Genomic DNA, 24,433 nt, shown 5'->3' with positions numbered 1-24,433 from the left:
GTATACAACAAAGATAATATGCATTAAACGTGCAGTATACAACAAAGATCATATGCATGGAACGTACAATATACAGTAAAGATAATACACATTGAACGTGCAGTATACAACAAAGATAATATGCATTAAACGTGCAGTATACAACAAAGATAATATGCATGGAACGTACAGTATACAATAAAGATAATACACATTGAACGTGCAGTATACAACAAAGATAATATGCATTAAACATACAGTATACAACAAAGATAATATGCATGGAACGTACAATATACAATAAAGATAATACACATTGAACGTACAGTATACAACAAAGATAATATGCATGGAACGTACAATATACAATAAAGATAATACACATTGAACGTACAGTATACAACAAAGATAATACACATGGAACGTACAGTATACAACAAAGATAATACACATGGAACGTACAGTATACAACAAAGATAATATGCATGGAACGTACAGTATACAATAAAGATAATATGCATGGAACGTACAGTATACAACAAAGATAATACACATGGAACGTACAATATACAACAAAGATAATATGCATTGAACATACAGTATACAACAAAGATAATATGCATGGAACGTACAGTATACAATAAAGATAATACACATTGAACGTACAGTATACAATAAAGATAATACACATGGAACGTACAATATACAATAAAGATAATACACATTGAACGTACAGTATACAACAAAGATAATTTCGGAGGTTTAAAATATATTTATTAAAAATATCGAAAATAGTATTTATTTTAACACACTGCAGCACACTACAGAAATATATGTCACGAGAAACCAAAATTCGACTAAAGGGTCATAATTCTATTTTTTTTTTTTTTAAAGATCGTATTGATAGAAAGCTTACTGAGCCACGTAACCCTCTTCCGGAATATAATTATGTAATTAAACACATGCGTCGGTTGGCTATTACCCGGCATGAATTAGGAAGACAATATCAAGGGTGGTAACTTGTAAAATCTGTTTCTCGATTAGTCATGTAGCGGACTGTAAGTCAGGAAGTTTACGCAGCAGGGAACCAGCCTGATGGGAAATAAAACACGGAGATTCCGTACTTTCACTAAGATGGATTGTGCTGGTTATCTGCTGTTTCAGGATCGCCGGAAGTGTGACGCAGTTGTCAGTGAAATAGCTAAGAAATTTCAATATGAGTCTTTGCGAATAGCTAATTTTCAGTTTTAAAAACCATTTTTTTTTGTCGGTTGTAATATGTAATGGTGAGATGATAGGATTGAGGATGTCATGCCGTATTGCACGTAGATCTAAGTATTAGTTTATCACTCATCAAGGATGAGTTGTAATAAGTTTGTTCGTAGACTTTAGTCGAGACAATATATTTAAATTAAAATACATTATTTCCACACATAGCCATTAAAATAAATAAACGAAACTTTTTTTTAAAAAATGTGACTCTCTCAATAATAGTAATAATAATAATAATAATAATAATAAACTATCTTTAACGAGGCTGACCCATCTGCCGTGTGGTCCTCGGTTTTTGTAATCGGTACGCTAAAAAATATAAAAATACATAAAATAAAAATACAAGACTGTGCACATAACCGGGTATTGTCGCACACTCATTCATACATATTTTACGTGAATGACTGTGTGACTATACTGGGAAAAACACAAATATGAAAAATATTCAATACACAGGTACATAAATTTTAGCATAAGTCGTACTATATATATAATATATCGAATAAAATCTTGATCTATCATTTATGGATATGATGATACGGTTTTCTGTTCAGAGCATTTAATGTCATTCCAGTTGGTCGAGAACGAATTTCTTTAATGATATTTTAAAAGAAGCAGGGGAGGTTGAATTACGTATCGTTATTGATAAGGAATTCCATACAATTGGTGCGTATACAGTAAATAGCCTTTTGTAATGAATGGTTTTCAACCACCAAATCTGGAGATCGTTGTTAGTCGTCGATCGGAGATTACTCTCAGTATTCGATGAGCTTAGATCGATTATGTTAGAAATATAATCTGGAGAAAGACCGTTTAAAGACTTGTATGTCATGATTCCTTTAAAATAAAGAATTCGTTTTTGTATAGGTAGCCATTGCAGACGTGAAAACAAAACGTTCGAGGGAGTCATAACAGGAAGTTTTAGTATTATTCGGGCTGGCCTTTTCTGGAGTTTATCAATTCTAGACAGATTATAATTGGAAGTTTTTACCCATATGGTACAGCCGTAATCTATCAATGGTAGTATATAACCCGAAAAATAAAGTCAAAGTGATTGGAGAGGTAGAAATTTCGAAAGCAATTTTAACAAGAGTTATTCTTTTGACTACCATTGCACATATGTGATCGAAATGTGCATTCCTGCTGAGGTGTTGATCAATGTAGATACCAAGACGTTTTTGATCTTTTTTTATACAGTAGATACGTTTAAGCAGTTCTGAGTCAGAAGTAAATCCATGTTAGTAGATAAATGCTGCCTTGTTCCGATTGTCATACATTTCGTTTTAGAGATGTTAATATGCATTTTGTTTTGATGACACCAAACTGATATAATGTTGATGTCGAATTGAAGCTTATTTTTAACGGAGTGTTGAGATTTACCAGATAAATGCAACGTAGAATCGTCAGCGAAAAGATCTGTGTTAGAGTGCGCTGGATACAAGGCTATGTCGTTGATAAATAGTAGAAAAAGAAGAGGCCATAATGTAGATCCTTGAGGAACACTACTTAAGATATGACTTGGTTCGGATATATATTTACCCGTGCAAACAACCTGGTGTATGTTAGTGAGATACCACGTGAACCAGGCAACTGAGTTTGGAGAAAACTTGTAGTTTGAAAGTTTTTTAATGAGCACCGAATGGTCAACCAAATCGAATGCTTTTTTAAAATCAATGAAGATTGCGCCAGTAAGTTCGCTTGATTCTACTGCTAGTAGCCATTCGTCTGTAAGTTTTGTTAGTGCAGTTTGACATGAATGATTCTGTCGAAAAATATGCTTGCTGACATGTTTTTTCAATAATTTTTGAAAGTACGGATATAACAGATATGGGTCGATAGTTGGTTGGGTCATTCTTTTCATTTCCCTTATAAATTGAGAATACTTTTGCTAACTCCAATGACTCTGGGAATTCGCAGGAGGTGATTCTACAGTTAATTATTTCGTTCAACAATTCTGAGATTGATAAAGCCGACATTTCAGAGTTTTGGGGTGAATTCATCTAGACCAGCTGATTTGTTTGTGTCAAATTTATTGAGAATATCAAAAGTGTTATGTATTGTTATTAAGGGAATGTTGAAACTATCATGATCGGGTACCCTTTCATTCACGAATTTAGTAAGTTTGTCTAAATTAGGCCCTGTAAAACTAGACCTGTCAAGGGTTTGGGAGATATTAGTAAAACAGAGGTTCAGCATAACTAGTGCCATCAACTATAATTTCACATGGAGCTAGAGGTACAGGTTTCGTTGACGTTAGATTTGATTTGACTTTGTTCCGCCACAAACGATGGTTTGTAAAGTCTTTATATTTATGATAGTAGTTTCGTTTGCGTTGTGCCTCTGCGATTTCATTAGTATACCACTCTGGTTGTTTTGATCGTTTAATTCTTTTGATGCGTATGGGGATGCGTTAGTTTTGGATAGCAAGAAAACAGTGGTTCCAGATAGACAAGTCATAATCTGGGTATATGTTAGGGAAAATTATCGTGTCAGTGTTTTGTGATAGTTCGGTGAGATTCATTTTCAGCAAAGTTTTTGAAACATCTGTATTGCATGTAGGAGTGTAAGTTATTTTTCTTTGCGCTCTGTTGCTTACGAGTTGCACATATATGATTGTGATGACTAATAGGGAAACATGGTACGTTTATCGCGTAGACATTGGTAGGATGGGTAGTGTCTGTGTGATCGATCAGAGTAGAGGTACAGGCTGTTGCTCTTGTTGGAGCATATATTACCTGTGAAAGGTCGTGTAGTTGTATCATATGTAGCAGTTTAGTGTTAGTATCAGAGAGGAATTCAATATTAAAGTTTCCTATGATACTTACTTCATTATTGGAAGATAAAGCAGCCTCTAACTCTTGTTCAAATTGGCCAGTCCATGAGGAGAGGGAGTTTGGGGGTCGGTATGCTGAGCAGGTATAGACAGATTGACTATTGAGGAAACTTAACTCGATCCTTATTGATTCTAAAGTAGAATTTTCAAAATCTGTTCTTCTCTTTTATGGTAAGTTACTTGAAACGTACATGACTATCCCTCCTCCTGTCCCTTGTGGTCGATCTCGTCTTTCCAAAGAAAAGTGGCTAATACAGATAGCACAGTCAGGTACATTACAATCTAGAAACGTTTCGCATAGTGCAGTTACCGCAAGGTTGGGTTCATTTTGTATAGTAAGTCTTAGTTCATTGATCTTTGGTAAGATTTGTCTTACATTGATATTGACAAGCTGCAAACCTTCTTTTGCACACCAAAGGATGAACAGTTTACATTTTTGTCAGTCGTTGTAGGAATTTAGACAGATTTATTAATTATTCCCGAGTCCGATGGAGAGACCTCATAACCTTGGCATGTACAATTAGAATTAGTACTTTGGACAGAGAGGCAGTCGGAACAGATATCTCCCAAAACATGTGTTCTGCTTCTTTCACTTTCTTCGCTAATGCTTTTTAGTGCACGGCGTTTTAATCTGGAGATCACTTTCTAGTGCAACAAGCATTGAGATTAAACATCTAGATGACAGCTTGCTGAGCTCGATGGAAATCGCGTGAGAGCTCGCGAGATTAGGGGAAGCTACTCTGTCATAACATTACCTACCTATGCTAGCCTGGTTCATTCTTTCGAATGTTTCCTGCGCTGCACTCTGCTATACGAATAGAGGAGCGCAAGGCAAGGAACAAACAAAGCGGGAACCAGTCGGTGCCTATGCTCGAAGTATATACGATGCCATCCATCGTCCAATGCATTGGGTATTAAATAAATCCTGATCACATTGTGAAAATCCTTTGCGTCAAAAAAACGCACGGCAACAAAATGTGTGCGTCAATTTTCTCCAGCGTGCGTCCCTGACGCACAAATGTGCGTAAAGGGAAACACTGACTGTGTATTATGTTGCTGTTTCTGTTCCCACTCATTACGGGCTTGCATTGCAAATCTGGGGCTTTTTTGTTTCCAGTGTTAGTATTGCGCGGTTGGGAAGTGCTTACTCACGTTGTAACACCGACCGCGTTGGATATATTTATAAATATGAAGCAATTTTCACTTTATTCATTTCATGCAGTAGTGTATCCCAAGTTTACGAATATGTTCATCAAAGTTACAATCGAAAGCCAAAAAATCGTTAGTACGAGCACATATCGGTATAAATAGTTTGGTATCTGTCACACCTTAAACGCGGGACACCAGGCATCCACGCTAAGGAAGATCAGCATAGAAACGCATTCTCTAAAGAAGGAAACAGGGTGAGGAGAGATCTTGTACAGGTTACACAACGTCTGGCATATTGACGCTAGCAGATAAAACTTGCGGATCTGCGATTTTATCTATATACTTTAAGTATATCGTTTCAAAAAACAAATTAAGAAAATGGGAGTTCTTTTATAGCCATTCATGCATTCGGATAGGCAAATTATTTAGCGAAGAACACCCGCCGTTTCTTTGTTGCCGATTTTAGCTTGCAAAACTTGAAAATCAAGAGAGCGGTCAGCGTTAATTAAAATCATTTCATACAAACTTACCAGTGCTTTTTGTTTTCAACATCAGTCATTTAGTGTTTGCTGAATGAACTAGAACGCAGAATATACACAAGTCTTAGGTGCGTTCTAGTTCATTCAGCCTTGTCTACACCCTCCTTGTTTCTTACATCATAATCCTCGTTTTTATTTTCAGTGTTAAAGACGAATCTATTAGACATATTTCACGCCAGCTGAAGAGATAATTAGTTTTACAGTAACATTTATTTTCTGATTCCATGCATTGCAACAGTTTGAGGATCGTCGAGTGTGCTGACGACTGAGAGACTGTAAATCTGTTCTTGATATTCACATGAACGTTAACTTGCATGTGGAGTGTAAACATGATGCATACTACTATTATGTGAAACGTTCTCGGTGCAGTATAAAAACTAAAATTGGCTAGAAAGAAAAGAAACAGATGCGGAACTCGTATCACGAAAAAAGAGATCTGCGTCTCTGACATACATGTCGGTACATGGTAGATCTAATAAATGTTTTGTGTATTGCATGCTTGGAAGTTTTCTTCTGAAAGAGATAGAGAAGTGACAGTATTAAAAACAACAACTAGACTTTTTTAAAAACATTTGACAGGCTTTTTGTTTCAGAGTTATGTGTCTATCATCTTTCATTTTATTTGTAATGATGTCAGAGAAATGCAGCAGGGCATGATGACCAAAATACTTTCCATTTGTCTTTTTTTAAATTTTTGTTCCTGATATTAAAAATAACTCTCTTCTCCCAGAAATCATTTTTTTTCCCTCCAAAAACTGTTAAATCTTCTCCTGATACATACATATATACCATTATCCAGATTCACTTCTGAACTCGATTCTTGGTCGGCAATAGAAGAGGTAAGGGAGGGCTACTACCAATCAATTGCTTATATTGGTTCTAAATCTCAACCGCAGTATTGAGTGTTCCCCTTTATTTTTCAGGTGAATAATAACGGTATCATATCCTTCAAGTCCAGCTATGACCATAGTTTCAAACCAGTTCGATTCGACCAACTAACAGAAACGACCCCACCGTTAGTGGCCCCTTTTTGGGCCGACGTGGACATCCAAAACGTGAAAGACGGAGGCGAAGCGGTTTACTACAGGGAGACCAACGATACGTTACTTCTGGAGAGAGCGTCACGAGAAATCCGCTCCTACTTTATCAATCAGAATAATTTTCAGGCCACGGATCTTTTCATAGCCACGTGGTACCAAGTAGGCTTCTACGGGGCGGAAGGGGAGGCAGGGAAAAGTAAGGTAAAATAATTATAATAATCTTCTTTCAATCTGGGCATGCACACTTGCAGATGTTTCAGTAACAAAGGCAAAACATAGCGGTAAATACACTTGCACTGCTATTGTAATCATGCTACAAATAGGAAAATATTTTAGAACGTAAATAACACAAATAACCTGGCGCCAGTCCTAATCGATCAGCTATTCTCACGAAGAATAGCGCTTAAGGAACTAATGGCATACTAAGGACCAAGCCCTTTTACCTATAGGGGTTTAAGGTTCGTAGATATCATCTTGTCTCTATCATATGCGCTACATTTATCGTAATTCACAACCATGCTTAATGCTACTCGTCTATAAATAATTTACATCAGCGAGAATATATATATATATATATATATATATATATATATATATATATATATATATATATATATATATATATATATATATATAGGTGGATTGCAATATTTAGTGTTGCATTAGGTCTTCTTTGCATGGAAACCTAGGAAAATCATTCGCTGTATTGTACATCATGTTCATTTTCCGCAATACTATCAGCATGCTACCACCTCATAATTGATATAAAGATACTTGTTTCATGTAACCTTGAGTATACGGTAACACCGCTAGTGATTTGGCAAATTATGCAATTATACTATTCTTTGTCTAACCTGTTTAACTAATGGCTACAGCTCAGTTTCAGTTTTGAAATATGAAAATTTAGAAATATGAACATATCTCGGAAGTTTCCCAGATACGTAGTATTCATGTTTCATAAGCGTGTTTTCAGGATTTCGGTAAAAGTTCACTCACCAGTCCTTTATGACGTTCCCCCAGAATACCTGCTTGCTTGTCGTACAGCATCGTGCATGCGTTATAAAACAGACACCGTATATATTTGCTTATGAGTAGACTCCAGCTGCAAACTGCACAGACCCCAGATCTGTCTATAATAATGTGCCGACAGATCTGTGTTAGTGTAGTTTGTTAGGAATAATCAGTAGAACAAACAATACACCCCCTGACCTGTCGGCGCATTATGCAACGGCAGATCGGGTGTCATTCTGTTTTTGTTTAATTCGTTTTAAAAACGATAGTAGACGGTACCTTCATTGACAAATCAACGTTTTACATACTTGAAAAGTAACAACATTGGTTTGTGCTTTTTATAATACGATTTATGTGTGAAGATTGTGGTCATATTAATAAATGATGCGCATATACAATGCCATAATAATAATAATAATATAAAAGCAAAAGCTCACGCATACATTTAAAAAATATTACATGCAAATAACTCTTTCAATAGAATGGATGCATATTATTTGTTTGTATTTTTGTTGATCTGTAATGTGCATGTCAGTTGTATATTTCAAAAAGTATATAACAAGTAAATATTACAATTACTGAATGATAATGGTTGATACACCGATTAATGCGTCTTTAAATCTCTTTTATAGTGTTATCCATAATTTGAACATACTGGCTTGACCCTTGTTCAAGTAGGTGAAAACATTTGGTTTAATCGTGTCTTATAATTCATAAAACCCAAAAAAATCCAACTGTGTAATCTTGAAATTTGCCACAATTATTCTTGATGAATCTTAGGAATTGGTGTAAACGTGCTATTTGTTTGACTTGTTTGGTTGTAAAACAAAGATAGGTTGCCTGGAAGAATTTTATTCACCATCAAGGCTGAAATGTCAGCGGGAAAAAAGTACATTGACTCCTCAAATGTCGCAAACAGAGATTTTTGATTGGTTGATCGGACTATTTTTAAAAAAAGACAACGACAAAGAGTTGTCATTTTGTTTGGTTTGCTGCAGAAGCATTCCAAAATACATGTCTTACCTTTGTAGAAGTTTTGATCGCCTTCTACGATATTTTCCAGCAGGATACTAAGCTGTGTCCATTCATTCCAGGCATCTCGCGATTTTATTTTCTCGGTTTTTGCTCCACAAGACACAATAAAAGTAGTGACATCTCTTGCCATGATCACTTAAAGAAATTAATAGACGGACGTTTGCAGCTTGCTAAACTCGGGTCAGCGCTGCATGGAATCCAGAGCTCTCAGTTGGTCGAACTTGTGTAAATGCTTACGAGTTGCTGTTTTGTTTTGTGTTTAGGTAGGTGTGTCCGTGAAACACAGCTATGGTGTTGCGATTTTGTTGTTTTTTCTTAGTTTTCAGCAGCGGCGCCCTTTAGTTGCAAGAATCTTTCTCTGTGGGATTAATTTTGTGGATTAGTTTGAGTGATAAAGTTATTTCAACAACGTCGTTGTTTGTTGCAGGCCTGTGTAAGTTGGTTGATTGAGCAAGAATGAGTGGGTTAGTGTTTGCCTCGGATGCAACATCATTTATACACAATACATTAGAGGCAAAATCACAAAACGAATGATCAGCTGTACGAGTTAGACTGGATGTCTCTAGATTAGAGTGAGGTTGAGCAGACTGACAGGAAAGAAACCGACAGAAAGCTCTTCCCAAGTTCGAGGCTACACTCTACCCTTCCCAGGTCATGACTTGCCCTTTGCTATTCACTTGACGCACCATGGAGATTGCACACAACTCTTTCCAGGAAATGCCTTGTCCTCACCGTGATTCCATCTGTACACCTCGTAGGCAACAGCCTGCCCTTCTTAAGCGATGCATTGTCCTCTCTGCTGTTCACTCTACCCACCTTGGAGGCTGCACCGACTTGAATCTCCAGTGCTTTAATACATTACATTTAGTAACGTTCATTATGGACTCCATCACTAACCTTTCTTTTATGTTTCTTTCGTTTAATCGCATTGTCAGGGTTAATCTTACGCACCAGTCCAGTGCTTGTAATGTTCTTGGTAGAAGGAATGCCCTCACACAAAAGACTACTATATTAAAAGTAGTTTTATAGTCAACTAGCACCCTGCCTTAATGTGGCCTGGGACAACAATGTAAGTTATGCAAAAAGAATCCTGCATTTTATTTCACTCGATTGTCCTCCTGTCGATGGCGTCATGCCTTCGACAGTTAGTCATTAACGTTCAAACAAATATCAAGACATGCAGGCTGTATACTGATTATATTTACTCTCATGCCTGTAAATACCTGTTTGTCGTACAGGATGATCACAGGTACGTGCAGTTTGGCAGTTAAACTTCAGTGATTATGTGCCATTTTTTATTTACCCGAGTTAATTTATGAATGATACTGTGTTACTGGATATGTTAGCGGTTATGTAATGGACCGGATAAAGATTGTAAAGGTTTGCAATTACTTATAGCATTTTAAATTTGGCCAATTTTTTTATAAAAAATTTTTAATTTCAGTTATGCGTTTTGTTTCAAAGGAAAAAAAATCTTTTGTGTTTTAGAAAGAATTCATTGGCATTTTTTTCAAGCAGATGTCATAAATATTAATAAAGATGTAAGATTTGCAGTGCTTCACATCAGCGACATGTTAATGTTACAGTTTAAACATAATGTCAGTTAAGACATAATTTTTAAAGCTAAAATATACTTTGGTAAACTTCAAACGTGTGATCTCGTGATACCTGTTATTACCTTTGTTATGGTGTAAGAAGTTATTTATATTACGTTTGGAGTAACTTTTATGTTTATTACTTTTTTGTGTAGAAAATTATTAATATACACTTTGTGCAAGTTTTGCGTTTATTACTTTTAGTATGGTGTAAAAAATATTTATATACACTTTGTGTAACTCTTTTATGGTGTAAAACTATTATTTTTATACACTTTGTGTAACTTTTGTTATGGTGTAAAAATATTATTTGTATACACTTTGTGTAACTTTTGTTATGGTGTAAAACTATTATTTATATACACTTTGTGTAACTTTTGTTATGGTGTAAAAATATTATTTGTATACACTTTGTGTAACTTTTGTTATGGTGTAAAAATATTATTTGTATACACTTTGTGTAACTTTTGTTATGGTGTAAAAATATTATTTGTATACACTTTGTGTAACTTTTTTTAAATCTTAAGCTTAATCTTCCAAACTTCGGTTCAGGAGTAACTTTCGTACATACTGGAAAATAATATTTTCTTTATTTGCGTAAATAGTGGATATATCTGATCGTACGAGAGAGAGAGAGAGAGAGAGAGAGAGACTGTCTTGCATGAAGATCTGATGGACATTAGTAAGAGGTCATATTCTGTTGACCTTGTCGTTCTCCAATCAAATCACAACTTTCAAAGTTTTGAAAGTGATACACGTCGTTCGGAACGTAGACTTATTAGCGATAACTCTCCCGAACACGAATTTGTACTGCTTTACATGATAGGCTACTAAAAATTAGTGGACTGGCAATTCCAATGGTCACTAGAATATAGGTGGCTGTCAGATTCTCATGTATGACTATGGATATATGATTTTAATCAGATTGTACGTTAGTAGATTACGAAAGATCATTCTGTTCGTTCTCTTTGTACTTCATGAGATCTTCGCGATTCCATTGAGTACGAATTAAAAATTCTCTAACCTCGTTTTATGTACGATATGTGTGTGGTATGTTAATGTAGAGGAATGTAATGTCTACATAGACTGTCATGTTATCAGACGGTAAGAGCACGTTATCCTGTAAACTCAAAAATTAATTACTTACGCCTTTTTTAAGCATTTTTGTTTAGATTAGCAACCAGTAATACCCTAAAATTTGATTCCATTTTATTCCCTTTATGAATAACTGCACAGATCGATCGTAGATTTTATCTGCCGATTAAGGAAACGTTGTACGTTTTGTCAATTAAACTGAAGATACAAGTTGCAGAAATAGCAGTCTACATAGAAATAAATGTATAATTAATCAGCGCACTTCAGCTGAGTATGCAAATTATGACAGGTATTTCATGTAGTTTGTCATTTTAATGTCGAAACAGCCTGGTCTATGTTTGAATAATGATGTTTAAGTTCAGTAGTTAGACTTGGTATTGCAATGCAATTGTCACTGTGGAAAATCACGTACAGCAGAGAAAGGGGAATGGAAATCGACATGAGTAGTTACAAATAATTTCATTCATATAAAAATACACATTTTAATTTTTTCTTTAAAATATAAATTACTGAAAACTGTAAACTAGTTGGATAAATTTAAAAGTTGACTTAAAACTGATTTTTGTGCATTATTGTGTTCTCTGCATAAAGTGCCTGAAATTCTGCATCTAGACGAATCTGCTGGCAGTTCGTTTCAATTAAAACTCGCCTTATACATCTCTATAAAATATCTAAGAAAGCATCATCTGTCATTCACACGCTGATTACTGACAACAAGTTATAAACACAAAAGGTTTATACATCATAACAAAATTAATAAACGCAAACGCTACATGATGTATATATATATAAATAATTTTGTACACCAAAACGAAAACAATAAATGAAAAATTTACACAAAGTGTATATAAATAATTTTCTACACCAAAACAAAAGTAATAAACACAAAAGTTACGAAAAAAGTAATAAAAATATTTTTACACCATAACAAAAAGTAATAACAGGTATCACGAGATCACACGTTTGAATTTGACCCAAGTATTTATAGCTGTATAAATTTTATTTTAAGTTTCAAAATGTTAATTTGTATCCGTTATTTGATCGAAAAGTCAAAGATTGTACTTGAAGATGAAAGAAAGGAAAATAGCTTTCCAGGCTAGCAATCGCGTTTTGTAATAATTAGAAAAATTAATTTAAAAGAAATATTTATGCTTACTAATCCAATTCAGTTTGTAGCCATTTTTTTGGCAGTATTTATAAACATACAGGTAAATAATAATAACACCAAAGTGGATAGCTGCGGAATATACTTTTTAGTTGTTGTGTAATGTCTAGGTCAGTCATGAAACAATGAACACACATCGACGCTTGTTACTGTCTAAAAAATCCCGGTGTTGATTGATCTAGCAATTAAACTGACATTTTGATGTCATATATATTGTGGTATAAATATTTTGATGTCATATATATAATTATTCATCACATTATTCAAATCTACGCACAGCAAGCGAATTCGTCTTGATTTTGGGGGAGAAAATTCCTTCCAATAGAATGTTACCATTTTTCTTTATGTTAGTCGATTTTCTTTGGGGCTAATGATTATTACTATTAAAAAATGCTAAATCAGGGAAATCTTGATTATCAATCCATTTTTCAAAAATGATAAATTCTTCACGTTTCGTGAATGTTTGCTTAATGTGTAATTCGTAAGGGCCGAATTATGAATAACACGAAGGAAGGTAATATTATGTCGAATACCAAAGAATAGTCATATGCCATGTGCTAGTTGAATCAAGTTGACTTGTAAAAATCTTTGGGAATATTTTTGTTTGAACAAAGTACCCGTTGGAGCCCTACTTATGACAATATAAGGTGAATGTCATACAAGTAGAACTAAAGTTATAATATATCCAGAATTATAATTATACCTACACATAATCGAAAATATATCACCTCTGTAATTCTTAAACCGTATTCCAGATTTGCTCACTCCTCCGTTTCCTTCAGATACAAACGTAGGTTTGCAAGGGCTTTAAACAAATAGAATACGTTATCAAGACCTAACAAATTAAATAGTCAAGGCGACTTCACATAAAGATACTAGGAAGCAATATTCAAATGTCTAATACATTATTTGTTTTAACTTTCCATACGTACCATACATTCTCGCTTATAAATCAAGTCCAACTGCAAACATATAGATCCTGATCTTCCGCCGCATAGTGATTTGGCAGATCAGGGTCCATCTACGGACTACTCCAAACAGATTATATAGACCCAGATCTGCTGGAGCTTAATACATAATGTGACGGCAGATTCGGGTCTGTGCAGTTTGAAGCTGGACTCGACTGTAAGAGAGTATATACGGTTATCCTTGGATACATTGTCATACCATATTTGGGAGAAGCTTATTTAAATATTTTTATATACATTCTTTGCTTGAAGAAATATCATGACTGATGCAGTACATAACGGGCTTCATTAAAACCATTTGGATGAATTTATTGAGATGGTGGGTAGGGGATCATCTTTCACAAACACCTGCGTTATATTAATTTTTCAAATTTTATGAAACTAGAAAAGTTGGAGATAAAATTTATTCTATACATTCTTATGATTGTCGACCGGGGAACCAGTAAGCTGCTAACCATCCGAAATGTTTGCCTTCATTTTTGTCTGAATATACATACATTGGACCTTGACCTGCACGTACTAATAATACTAAGAAAACATGAGGATTTTATGCCAGAATGTGTCATATTATTTTACGCCTTTTTAGCGATTTATTGACAAAGATAGTCGTGAAACTGTTTTCTGATACTTTTTTTTTCATCTCAAAGTGGCGATGAATTTGAGAAAGAGGCACGGAGCTGCCGTGCACCCCAGCCAAGTGTCGAAAGTTGTTCTTTGACCTAGGTACTGAATTAAGGATGATCAGTTATGAAATGTTGTTTGAACTAAGTACTCGATTGAGGATGATCGCTTGTGTCAAACGTTGTTGCTTGAGTTGTTGCTTGACCTAAGCTCTCATTTAAAGATATTCGCTTGTGGAATGTTGGAGTATTTATCAGTTTGTAAAGTAAACGTTCTTTACACAGCTAAGGTTCTCAGGGGACCGATTATACATAAGTATTTATATCTTTTTATATAGCTACGGGTTCAAAGGGACCAAATACACTTAAGTAATTATAGTGGTTTTTTTTTTTTAAATAGCTAGGGGTCTAGGGGGACAAAACAGACTGAAATGTATTTGTTTACATAGCTAAGAGTCTAAATTGGCCTATTGCACTTTTATATTATATAATTTTATATGCATTGCTAAGGATCTAAGGAGATCAAATACACCTAAATATTGATAGCATTCTTTTTACATAGCTATCAGTCTAAGGAGACCAACAAAATTTAAATATTTATAATTGTTTTTTTCTTTCTTTACATATCTAAGGGTATAAGGAGATAAAATATACTTCATTATTTGATAGTAGTTTTTTTACATAGATAAATGACTACGGAGACCAAATACACTTGAATATTTGCAGTTGTTTTTACATAGAGCAACTGTACTTAAATATTTATCGGCTGGTTTGTTTCACAGATAAAGGTCAGAGGAGACTAAATACACTTAAATATTAATAGTGATTTCTTACACAGCTGGGGGTATAAGGAGATAAAATACACTTAATTATTTATCGGTCCTTTACATATCTTGGGGTTTAAGAAGACAAAATACACTTAATTATTTATAGGTTCTTTTGCATATCTTGGGGTTTAAGGAGACAAAATACACTTAATTATTTATAGGTTCTTTTGCATATCTTGGGGGTTTAAGGAGACAAAATACACTTAATTATTTATAGGTTCTTTTACATATCTTGGGGTTTAAGGAGACAACATACACTTAAATATTTATCGGTTCTTTACGTATCTTGTGGTCTAAAGATACAAAATACACTTAAATGTTTAGGGGTTATTTCTCATAGCCATGGCTACGGATCTAAGGAGACAAAATACACTTAAATATTTAGGGGTTATTTCTCATAGCCATGGCTACGGATCTAAGGAGACAAAATACACTTCCATGTTTAGGTGTTATTTCTCATAACCATGGCTACGGATCTGTGGAGACCAAATACATTTAAATAGTTTTTTCATGTTTAGGGGTCTAAGGAACACAAACACTCTTAAATGTATATAGGTTTCTCGCCAGGTTTTCTCTTCTCTTACCATAATATGTCTTCTTGGAAGGGTCATTACATATAATGGAGTGCAGAAAATATTGTCACGAGTTGTCAACGAACTATTCGTTGAAGGACTATTTAAAAAGTTTTAATATTTGCACCTGTTGAAGATTGCAAACTGATTTTATGAAAGACACAAAAGGTATATGTTAGTGGGTACATGCTTTTTTATTATAGATTTCATTTGTTTTCTAGAAAGAAAAAAACCCTGCACGATCGATTTACGGATTGTCGTAAATTGCGAAATATTTCTAAAGTCTAGTATACTTTTCGTTCAGGTGTATCAGTTAATTTCATATGACTGTCATTATTCAGATTTTGTAAGCATTATGCCTTTCATTATTTAGTAGGAAACTGCCATTTTTCTATACCGCCAACCTGTTTCCGAGTCCACAGCGATGCGATTGACGAAAGTAAAATGTGACGCCAGATCGCTGGTGTTATAATTTAGTGATTACGTCATTTTAGCTTCACAGTAAGAGCTGATTATTAAAAGCGAACATCCTTAAAGGATAAACTTAATCGGTCCCCATTTCTTCTTGATTCAATACCCTAACTCAGCTGAAAGTGTCATGGGTTATATAACAGTGTTTGTAAACAAGATCCACCCATTTCAATGCTTCTTTGATGATGGCGAGAGATTAGTGAGAGTGCATTTCCCTTCTAGGTCGTTAGGAAAGCTATCAAGGAAATCAGGACTCCGGGCGGCACAGCTTTATATGGGTGGAGCTGATGTTTATAGTCCACGAAACAACTCACATTTTTCTATATTCTGGAAGAGATATTTTCATTAAATTAACAGCAGAGACATCCTTAGCACTTAGATGTGAGCAAGCATAAATAAATGTGTTTCTACCATAAACTAATTGACGGTTGCTCGATAACTGTTCACGTTACTCCTGATATGGGACAGAAAGTCCTTGAACGTGATGAATTATGCATTTAGGCAGTAGCGATATGCATAGATGATAAAAACGTTTTTTTCGTTTTTTATTTTACCTAGAAAAACGCGGTTTTTTTTACGTTTTTTATTTTTTTGCGTTTTTTATATTTGGTACTTCCATTTTTTTTAAATCATCGGCCATACAGTTTATTATATGGAGGAAACCATAGAGTGGTCAGATCAGTCAGATGGTGATAACGACATTGAGTGAAAAAAATTTCAATGTTATCTGGACTACGGTTTAAAACTTTTGACATTTTTTCATATTTGTATCACTGAAACTTTAAAACTGGTATGTAGCATGTAAATAAGTAAAATATTGATTTTTGTGTTGCCTAAAAACTACTGGAACGTTTTTTTTTTTTTTATTTATTGAGAAAAAATGCGTTTTTTACGTTTTTTATTTTAATTTTAACATTTTTAACATTTATGGCGATATGCTTAAGAAACGTCGACGTTCATTTTTAAACTTATGAATTTGCGTTGTAATGGAGAGCGTAGCACGCGTATCAGCAATTTAGATAAATTTGGTTTTAACTTTTTATTTGAAACATTTCTACCACATATGCATATATATATATATATATATATATATATATATATATATATATATATATATATATATATATATATATATATATATATAGTGTATGTTGTAAGAACAAAGCCATTTCAGTGCAGTTTGGCTTAAAATTTTCATTGTCAACACAAACTTCAGAGTCGTTTGGCAAGCAATGCTTTACTCTCATCTGATTGCATTTGAAAGGCAAATTACAGCTGATGCCCAAAAGTAATATATTCCCAAAATTCTTCACTGCCACTAGGACTTTGACTATCACTAGGTCCTTGACGACCACTAGACCCTTAACTACCACTACGCCCTTGGCTACCAATATACACTTGAATACAACTACGCCCTTGACTACCAATAGACTTTTACTACCACTAGGCCCTTGACTACCAATAGACCCTTGACTACCACTAGGCCCTTGACTAACAATAGACCCTTGACTAACAATAGACCCTTGACTACCACTAGCCTCTTGACTAACAATAGACCCTTACTACCACTAGGCCCTTGAATACCACTAGACTCTTGACATCCATTATACTCTTGACTACCACTAGACCCTTGACTACCACTAGACTCTTCACAATCATTAGACTCTTGACTACCACTAGACCCTTGACTACCACTAGACCCTTCACAATCATTAGACTCTTGACTATCACTAGGCCTTTCATTACTACTAGACTCAAGGCACATCATATATTTCATTTTTTGTATAAAAATGGTAAATTAAAGCTTTCTTTCCATATTTTACCTTAGAGTTTTATATTTTTTCCTTGTTTTGTTTTCCCATCATAAAGCTTCAACTGTCTTGGAATTTTCATGACTTGTCCCACAGTTGCATTTAGCACTAAATGGAATCATTACTGAATAATTTGTATGACTTGTCCTCATGTTGCAATTAGCACTAATGAAATCATTGCTGAATAATTTGTATGACTTGTCCTCATGTTGCAATTAGCACTAATTAAATCATTGCTGAATAATTTGTATGACTTGTCCTCATGTTGCAATTAGCACTAATGAAATCATTGCTGAATAATTTGTATGACTTGTCCTCATGTTGCAATTAGCACTAAATGAAATCATTGCCGAATAATTTGTATGACTTGTCTCCTTGTTGCAGGTAGGACTACATGGCGTCCTTGCACAATAAGCAATACTTTGAAATTGTACCCAGTTCTGTGTATCTAGCGTAACAGTGAATATAAAAAGTACAATTAAAAAATAAATTACCACTTTTTATCGCCATCATTACTTGTCCATTTGATTTATTCGTTTTAAAATCATCGTTGCCACATTACTGACTATATCATGACGAGGAAATGGGAGCTAAGTGCCTTTCCTAAGAAGACACATTGGTAGCCAACCCGCGCTGGCGTCGAGGGTACAGAGCCGTGACTATTGGGTTCAAGTCCAATACACTATCCACTGAATTACTGCTGTTTCCATTCCTTGTCCAGACCCAAACAAAATGTTAAAATCTCTAATGTTCAGCCCATGTTATTAGTGCATCAAGACGTGATCAAACCCGATTCATTATTCTTAGAGTAAAACGCATAGAATAAACTAAAATATAGCCATATGTAGGTTGTTCCTCAATAAAATAAGAAAAAATACTCTTTGGATTTTCCAGATGTCTGGTTCTGGTTTTACACAGTAAATGCCGTGACAAAAGTGCAAGTTAAGCATCATATTAGACTCTTGGTTTTTATTTATTTTTATCTGGGCGACGTATTGAAAAAGTTTTCAAGAATACAGGATCAGATGTTATTGTTCTTGTGGGCTCAACATCGCTTTTTTAGAGCGATACATGGCGGCCAGTATAATTGGTGGTGGAAGAACCCGGGAAAACCCGGCAAGAAGCACCAAACCACGGGAAGCTAAGAGCAAACTTTCTCACCTACTCACATCGGCCGAACCTGACACTCAAACTCACGCTGACAGGTGAAATGGCAATGATCGGTAAAGACGAGCGCTTTAGACCACTCATCCACCGTGGGCCCCGGATCAGGCGATCATAAAACGTTTCTGCCTGTATGTAATGGTCGTACAAATGCAGTCCAAAATGTATTTACAAAAGTCCTTCCTGAAAAATCTAGTTTTCAAACTCGAGCTGAAAAGTTAATTTTCTGAGTCGGATCGCAGAACTACTCGGACAAAATAGAGTATTTCAGAAACATTGTATTTTATATGCGCTATTTTTTAAATCTTATTTCAGAGGAACACATTCCAGTGCGTGTTGATAACTGATGGCCAGTTTTCTTTTGCATTCTTCAACTACTACAAGTTAGTGTGGACATCTGGGGCCAATAGCCAGGGTGAGCAGGGGAACGCAACAACCGGTCTGGGAGGAGCCGCGGCAGTGGTGAGTTTAAATATCAGTCATACATGCTGTATCTATTGGGAATTTTGTTTCTTCTGATTCTTAATACTGAACACGAAACCTTGAAAAAGCTATCAAATAGCTTTATATTTCTAATTGCTGAAACGGTTGACTATTTTCATTTGCATTGTAACGAATTCTGCTTGTTACATATACCCTTGAAAGGGATGTTCTGCCCAGTCGGGACACGATCCGGATTTCCCAAGATTGCTTCGAAGAAACAATCCTTTCATTAGTTTCGAGTTAAGCCGCCAATAGTAGGACGGTCGGTGCTGAGCCAACTTCAAACAATGGTAACAGACAAATCAAATATTGTGGACTAGAGGGCTCAAACAGAACGGAGGCGTGGTCTACAATTTAAGCGGGAACAGGCATCATTTATATAGGAAAACTTCATTACGATTTCAGTGTGCTAAGAATTCTGAAGAGTACAGGCGCATGAGTCTGATGCTGATCAGTGTTCCAGGAAACGGAAACTGGTTGAGCGAATTCTAAAGAAAGACCACTCCATGATTCATGGTGACTTCTCTCGTAAAGGGAAATTGGAATTGTATTAAAATGCTCCATAAGAAGCCCGCAGGGTACACGCACGAGGAAGGGGAAGTCAAGAGTAGAAGCGATGATTAAGGAAGGGAGGAAGTAAGAAGAAGTGGAAAGAAGGAGAAAAGAGTAAGAGGTGGAAACGAAAGAAAGGGAGGAAGGAAACGGAAAAGTTGGAAGAAATATAAAGAAGGAGGAAGAAAGGAGGAAGAGGTGGAAACGAAAGAATGAATGAGGAAGGAGGAGAACGTTTGAATCAGCTGTGTAAAAGGGACAACACAAAAAACTGACTCTCTTACATGTAGATATAAAATTCTGAACGATGAATTAACTTGTAAATGGGAATTGGATTAACCAGGTCAATTGTTGTGTTTATTGTATCAAGCAGAAATTGAAGTCTTAATGTCTAATATATTTATTAATTTGTTCTTTATATTTTATAAAAATGTTCATCCACTGTATCTTGAGTTGTTATATTTTTTTAGTGTGTCAGCTTAGCTGAACGGGGTCTTGAAATTTGTTAACGCAGATCTTCTGCTGTATTATATGAAACCCGTAGTTGGATTGTGACTCATGTGCAGAGAAGAAACAAAGACCTTTACCAAAGGTCTCTGTCTTAATGTGTTATTGCACGTTTTATTCCTATGAATATTATAATAATGATAATAAATACTAATAAATATTATTCTGGCATACTAGCTTCTATGAAATATTGAATCATAACAGTTTGAGATAGTAAGGAATTATTATTACTCAGAAAGAATGTACAGTTTTATCGAATTATGTATGAACGTTGAATTTTACATATTTGATACGGCGCATTAGCATACTTAATTTATTTCTTATTTTTGTATCGCTTATACGAGTTTTACCGGCTACCATTTTTCATGGTATAGTAAATACCAATGTTACAATATTACAGCTGGGCCTACTTCGAAAGTATACAGTATCTTAGCTTCAACCTACATTTCAGAATAATAATGATTTGGTTTTTTGACATTACAGAATGATTTTAAATGGTTTCACACAACAATTAGTAAATATCATTATTTTAACTTTATCTCGAACTCGACTTAAAATCGATCGATTTAGGCCAGTACATTCTTAGAGGATTTATTTTATGTGCCTGTATGGTGATATAATGATATAGTGATAGTATATTTCACACATTGTTAAGATTTTAATTATATATGTGTAAAGAATATAATTATGTCGTATAAAGGACCACAAAGATATATATATATATATATATATATATATATATATATATATATATATATATATATATATATATATATATATATATATATATATATATACACACACACACATACACATACATACATACATGGTAATTTTGCAATAATTACCTAATTTACGGGGCCCCGAGTGGCCGAGTGGTCTAAAGCGCTCTTCGTTACGGATCACTGCCATCTCACCTCTGTCTGCGGCGGTTCGAGTCTAAGATTCAGCCAATGTGGGTATGTTAGAAAGCTTGCCAGTAGCTTCTCGTGGGTCGGTGGTTCTTTCCGGGGTTTTCCCAGATTCTTCCTCCACCATTAATACTGGCCGCCATGTATAGCCTATCGTGTGCTGAAAAATGGCGTTAAACCCCACAACAACAACAACAACCTAATTTACATGAGGAAGGCATTTTTTCCATTACAATAATATGAGGGATTAATTATGATAAAATATCGGTTTTCCGTTTCACCTGTATGTTACATTAAATAACCCCAACACGTCCAAAAATATTAATAAACAAAAATTGCACAAGGCATTGCCCATAACTGAAATGTTGGCGTATCGTTAGTAAAGAGATTATATCAATTATTTCAAGATGACTGCTGAGATGCGAAAATATGAAGAGGATAAAGATTTTATTAATATTTTATGGGAAACAATTAAAAAAGGATCTGATCTGTTAAACAAGCGCACTTAATCAGTAGAAGAGCATAATGACTTGAACATATTTATAAAAAATTTTTTTTATCCTTTCGTGGACCCCAGGGCTCATTAGATCGTTGATCTCCATAAAGTCAGCAAGCATAAACTTCAGCCACACCTATGCGTACTGTGCATTTTATCGCATAATGTCTATCTGCTCCGACACAGGGCGAGGTGAAAAGGAACCGTATTTCCTAATTGATATGACACACATCGGCATCCGGGCGGCTAACGACTATTTCAGTACCAAGCATTTACCATGCAAGCCTGGTGCAAGATTTACCGAGATTATATTTTATTGTAAGAGAGAGAAAGAGAAAACAAACAAAAAACAAGTACAAGTACCTGTAATATTTGATGGCTAATTTGGTAATGATGCGTTCTTGTTGTTTTCATTGTTTATTTAAACTACGTAAGAATGTGTTTATATTAACTGTGATACGGTAAGCTTGGTGAAATCCACCTTTTAAAATCAATTTTAGACCAAGCATGACACGGCATTTTAACAGTTTCAGCTATCAAGGGTAGTATTACCGGTGTATTGATTCCGCCAAAAAGGCTGTTCTATGGACAAAGAACTTAAACCTGTATGAAATGGCATTTTGTAATTACATTTTTGTTTTTACTAAAGAGAAGTAAAGTTAATGGCTAGAATTTATTAGCTGTACTGGCCATAGACCAGAAGCGCGTATCGGATCGTCCGTTGTCCGTCTCTCCATTAGCACAACATTTTTATATCGCTACTTCTCTTAAACTGCTTGGATGATTTCTTGAAACTTTACACACACACACACACACACACACACACACACACACACACATGGTCTAATTAGTCCTATATGAAAATGGTGCTGCTCGCATATCCAATATGGCTGCCACAGTGGCCGTCTTGAAAATCTTGTTATCGCTACTCCTATTAAATGAATCGTCATATCAACATGGAATTTTCACCAAAAGACTTCTGATCTTGTCAAGTTGATCCTAAATGAAAATGATGCCGACCTTAACTCCAGTATGGACGCCACAATAGCCGTTGTAACAGTCTTGTCATCACTACTCCTCCTACATGGACGGTCATGCCCACATAGTTTTCACTATGTCTACTTGGCCCTAAATGAAAATGAGGCTGATCTTACATCCAGTATGGACGCCATGGCAGCGAGCTAGAAGAATTTTTATTACTGCTCCTTTTGAACGGAAAATCATATCGACATGGGGCTTCGCCAAACGAATGATATTTGCTGGCTCGTACATGAAAATCTTGTTATCATCACTTCTTCTGAATGAATAGTCATATCATCATGGAGTTTTCACTCAAGAAACTATTTACAATGTTTTGTTGCTTTTAGTTAAAATGATTCTGATAGGACGTCCAATTTATGTCCGTCTTGAAAATCTTTCTTTTAGCAACTTCCACTAAAGGTAAAGGCATTTGGACACTGGGTTTTCATCAGAAGCGTTCTTATGGTGTCTACTCGGTCCTAAATAAAAATGACTAACCCTCAATATGGCCATCATGTTGGCTATCTTGAAAATATTGTTATCTCTACTTCCAAATGGATGGTTTTATCAGTATGGGATTTTCTTAAATATACTTCTTATGATATCTAGTTTGTCCGAAATGGAATTGGTGCCAGTTGCACATCCAATTTGGCAAACATAACTGTTGTCGGGAAACTCCTTTTGTCACTACTCCTACTTACTGACTGTATTATCATCATGATATATATATATATATATATATATATATATATATATATATATATATATATATATATATATATATATATATATATATATATGTAAATATAATGCCTGAAATGGTGTTTGTGGAAGCATAATAAAAAGGCTGTAAACGATGCTAATATGTTCCAGATAACCGAGATTAAAACTATAAATGATTTTGCGTGTGAGATACAAGTATTGAACTTGAAAAACAATTCTTGTGGTCACACCAATTTCAAACATTGTTGACCCTGTATCATATATTATTCTGTAATAAGTTTCTTTTTTATATGCCGGTGCCTCTTCACATGACCTCTTTGATTTTGAAGAGGCTGGACCCTTTTCCTTGCTCCATAATCGTTTTGACTTTGCCTTCTTGGAGTAATGGCGTAATCGCCTCCTGTGGATTTCTCAGTTGCAGTGCTATTGCTTAATTTAAACGTCACGAAATAGTGCCAATACCACCATCATCCAAAATAGTTTTAAGTTGTTTTTCTTCTTTCTTTTTCTGTTAATTGTCTTCAAGTGTAAAATGTTGGATCTGGACTTGCACAATTTTAATACATAAAATGTCTAGCATACGGTCTTCTGGCAA

General features: G+C 35.0%; 1 protein-coding gene across 1 annotated transcript in view; it reads left to right on the top strand.

Annotated features, from left to right (window-relative positions):
- LOC149778510 (sushi domain-containing protein 2-like) overlaps positions 1-24,433 on the top strand; it is a 103,679-nt gene that overhangs the window by 47,453 nt on the left and 31,793 nt on the right. Inside the window, exons 2-3 of the mRNA XM_089939393.1 lie at positions 6,696-7,013; positions 19,462-19,608. Coding sequence (XP_089795519.1) covers positions 6,696-7,013; positions 19,462-19,608 — 465 coding nt within the window. The remainder of the gene's footprint in view (positions 1-6,695; positions 7,014-19,461; positions 19,609-24,433) is intronic.

The sequence above is a fragment of the Sinohyriopsis cumingii genome, chromosome 17 (assembly GCF_028554795.1).
Source record: "Sinohyriopsis cumingii isolate HCF-2022 chromosome 17, ASM2855479v2, whole genome shotgun sequence".
Taxonomy (NCBI): Eukaryota; Metazoa; Mollusca; class Bivalvia; order Unionida; family Unionidae; genus Sinohyriopsis; species Sinohyriopsis cumingii.
Note: the sequence above shows the minus strand (reverse complement) of the source record. Positions and strands in the feature narration are given on the sequence as shown.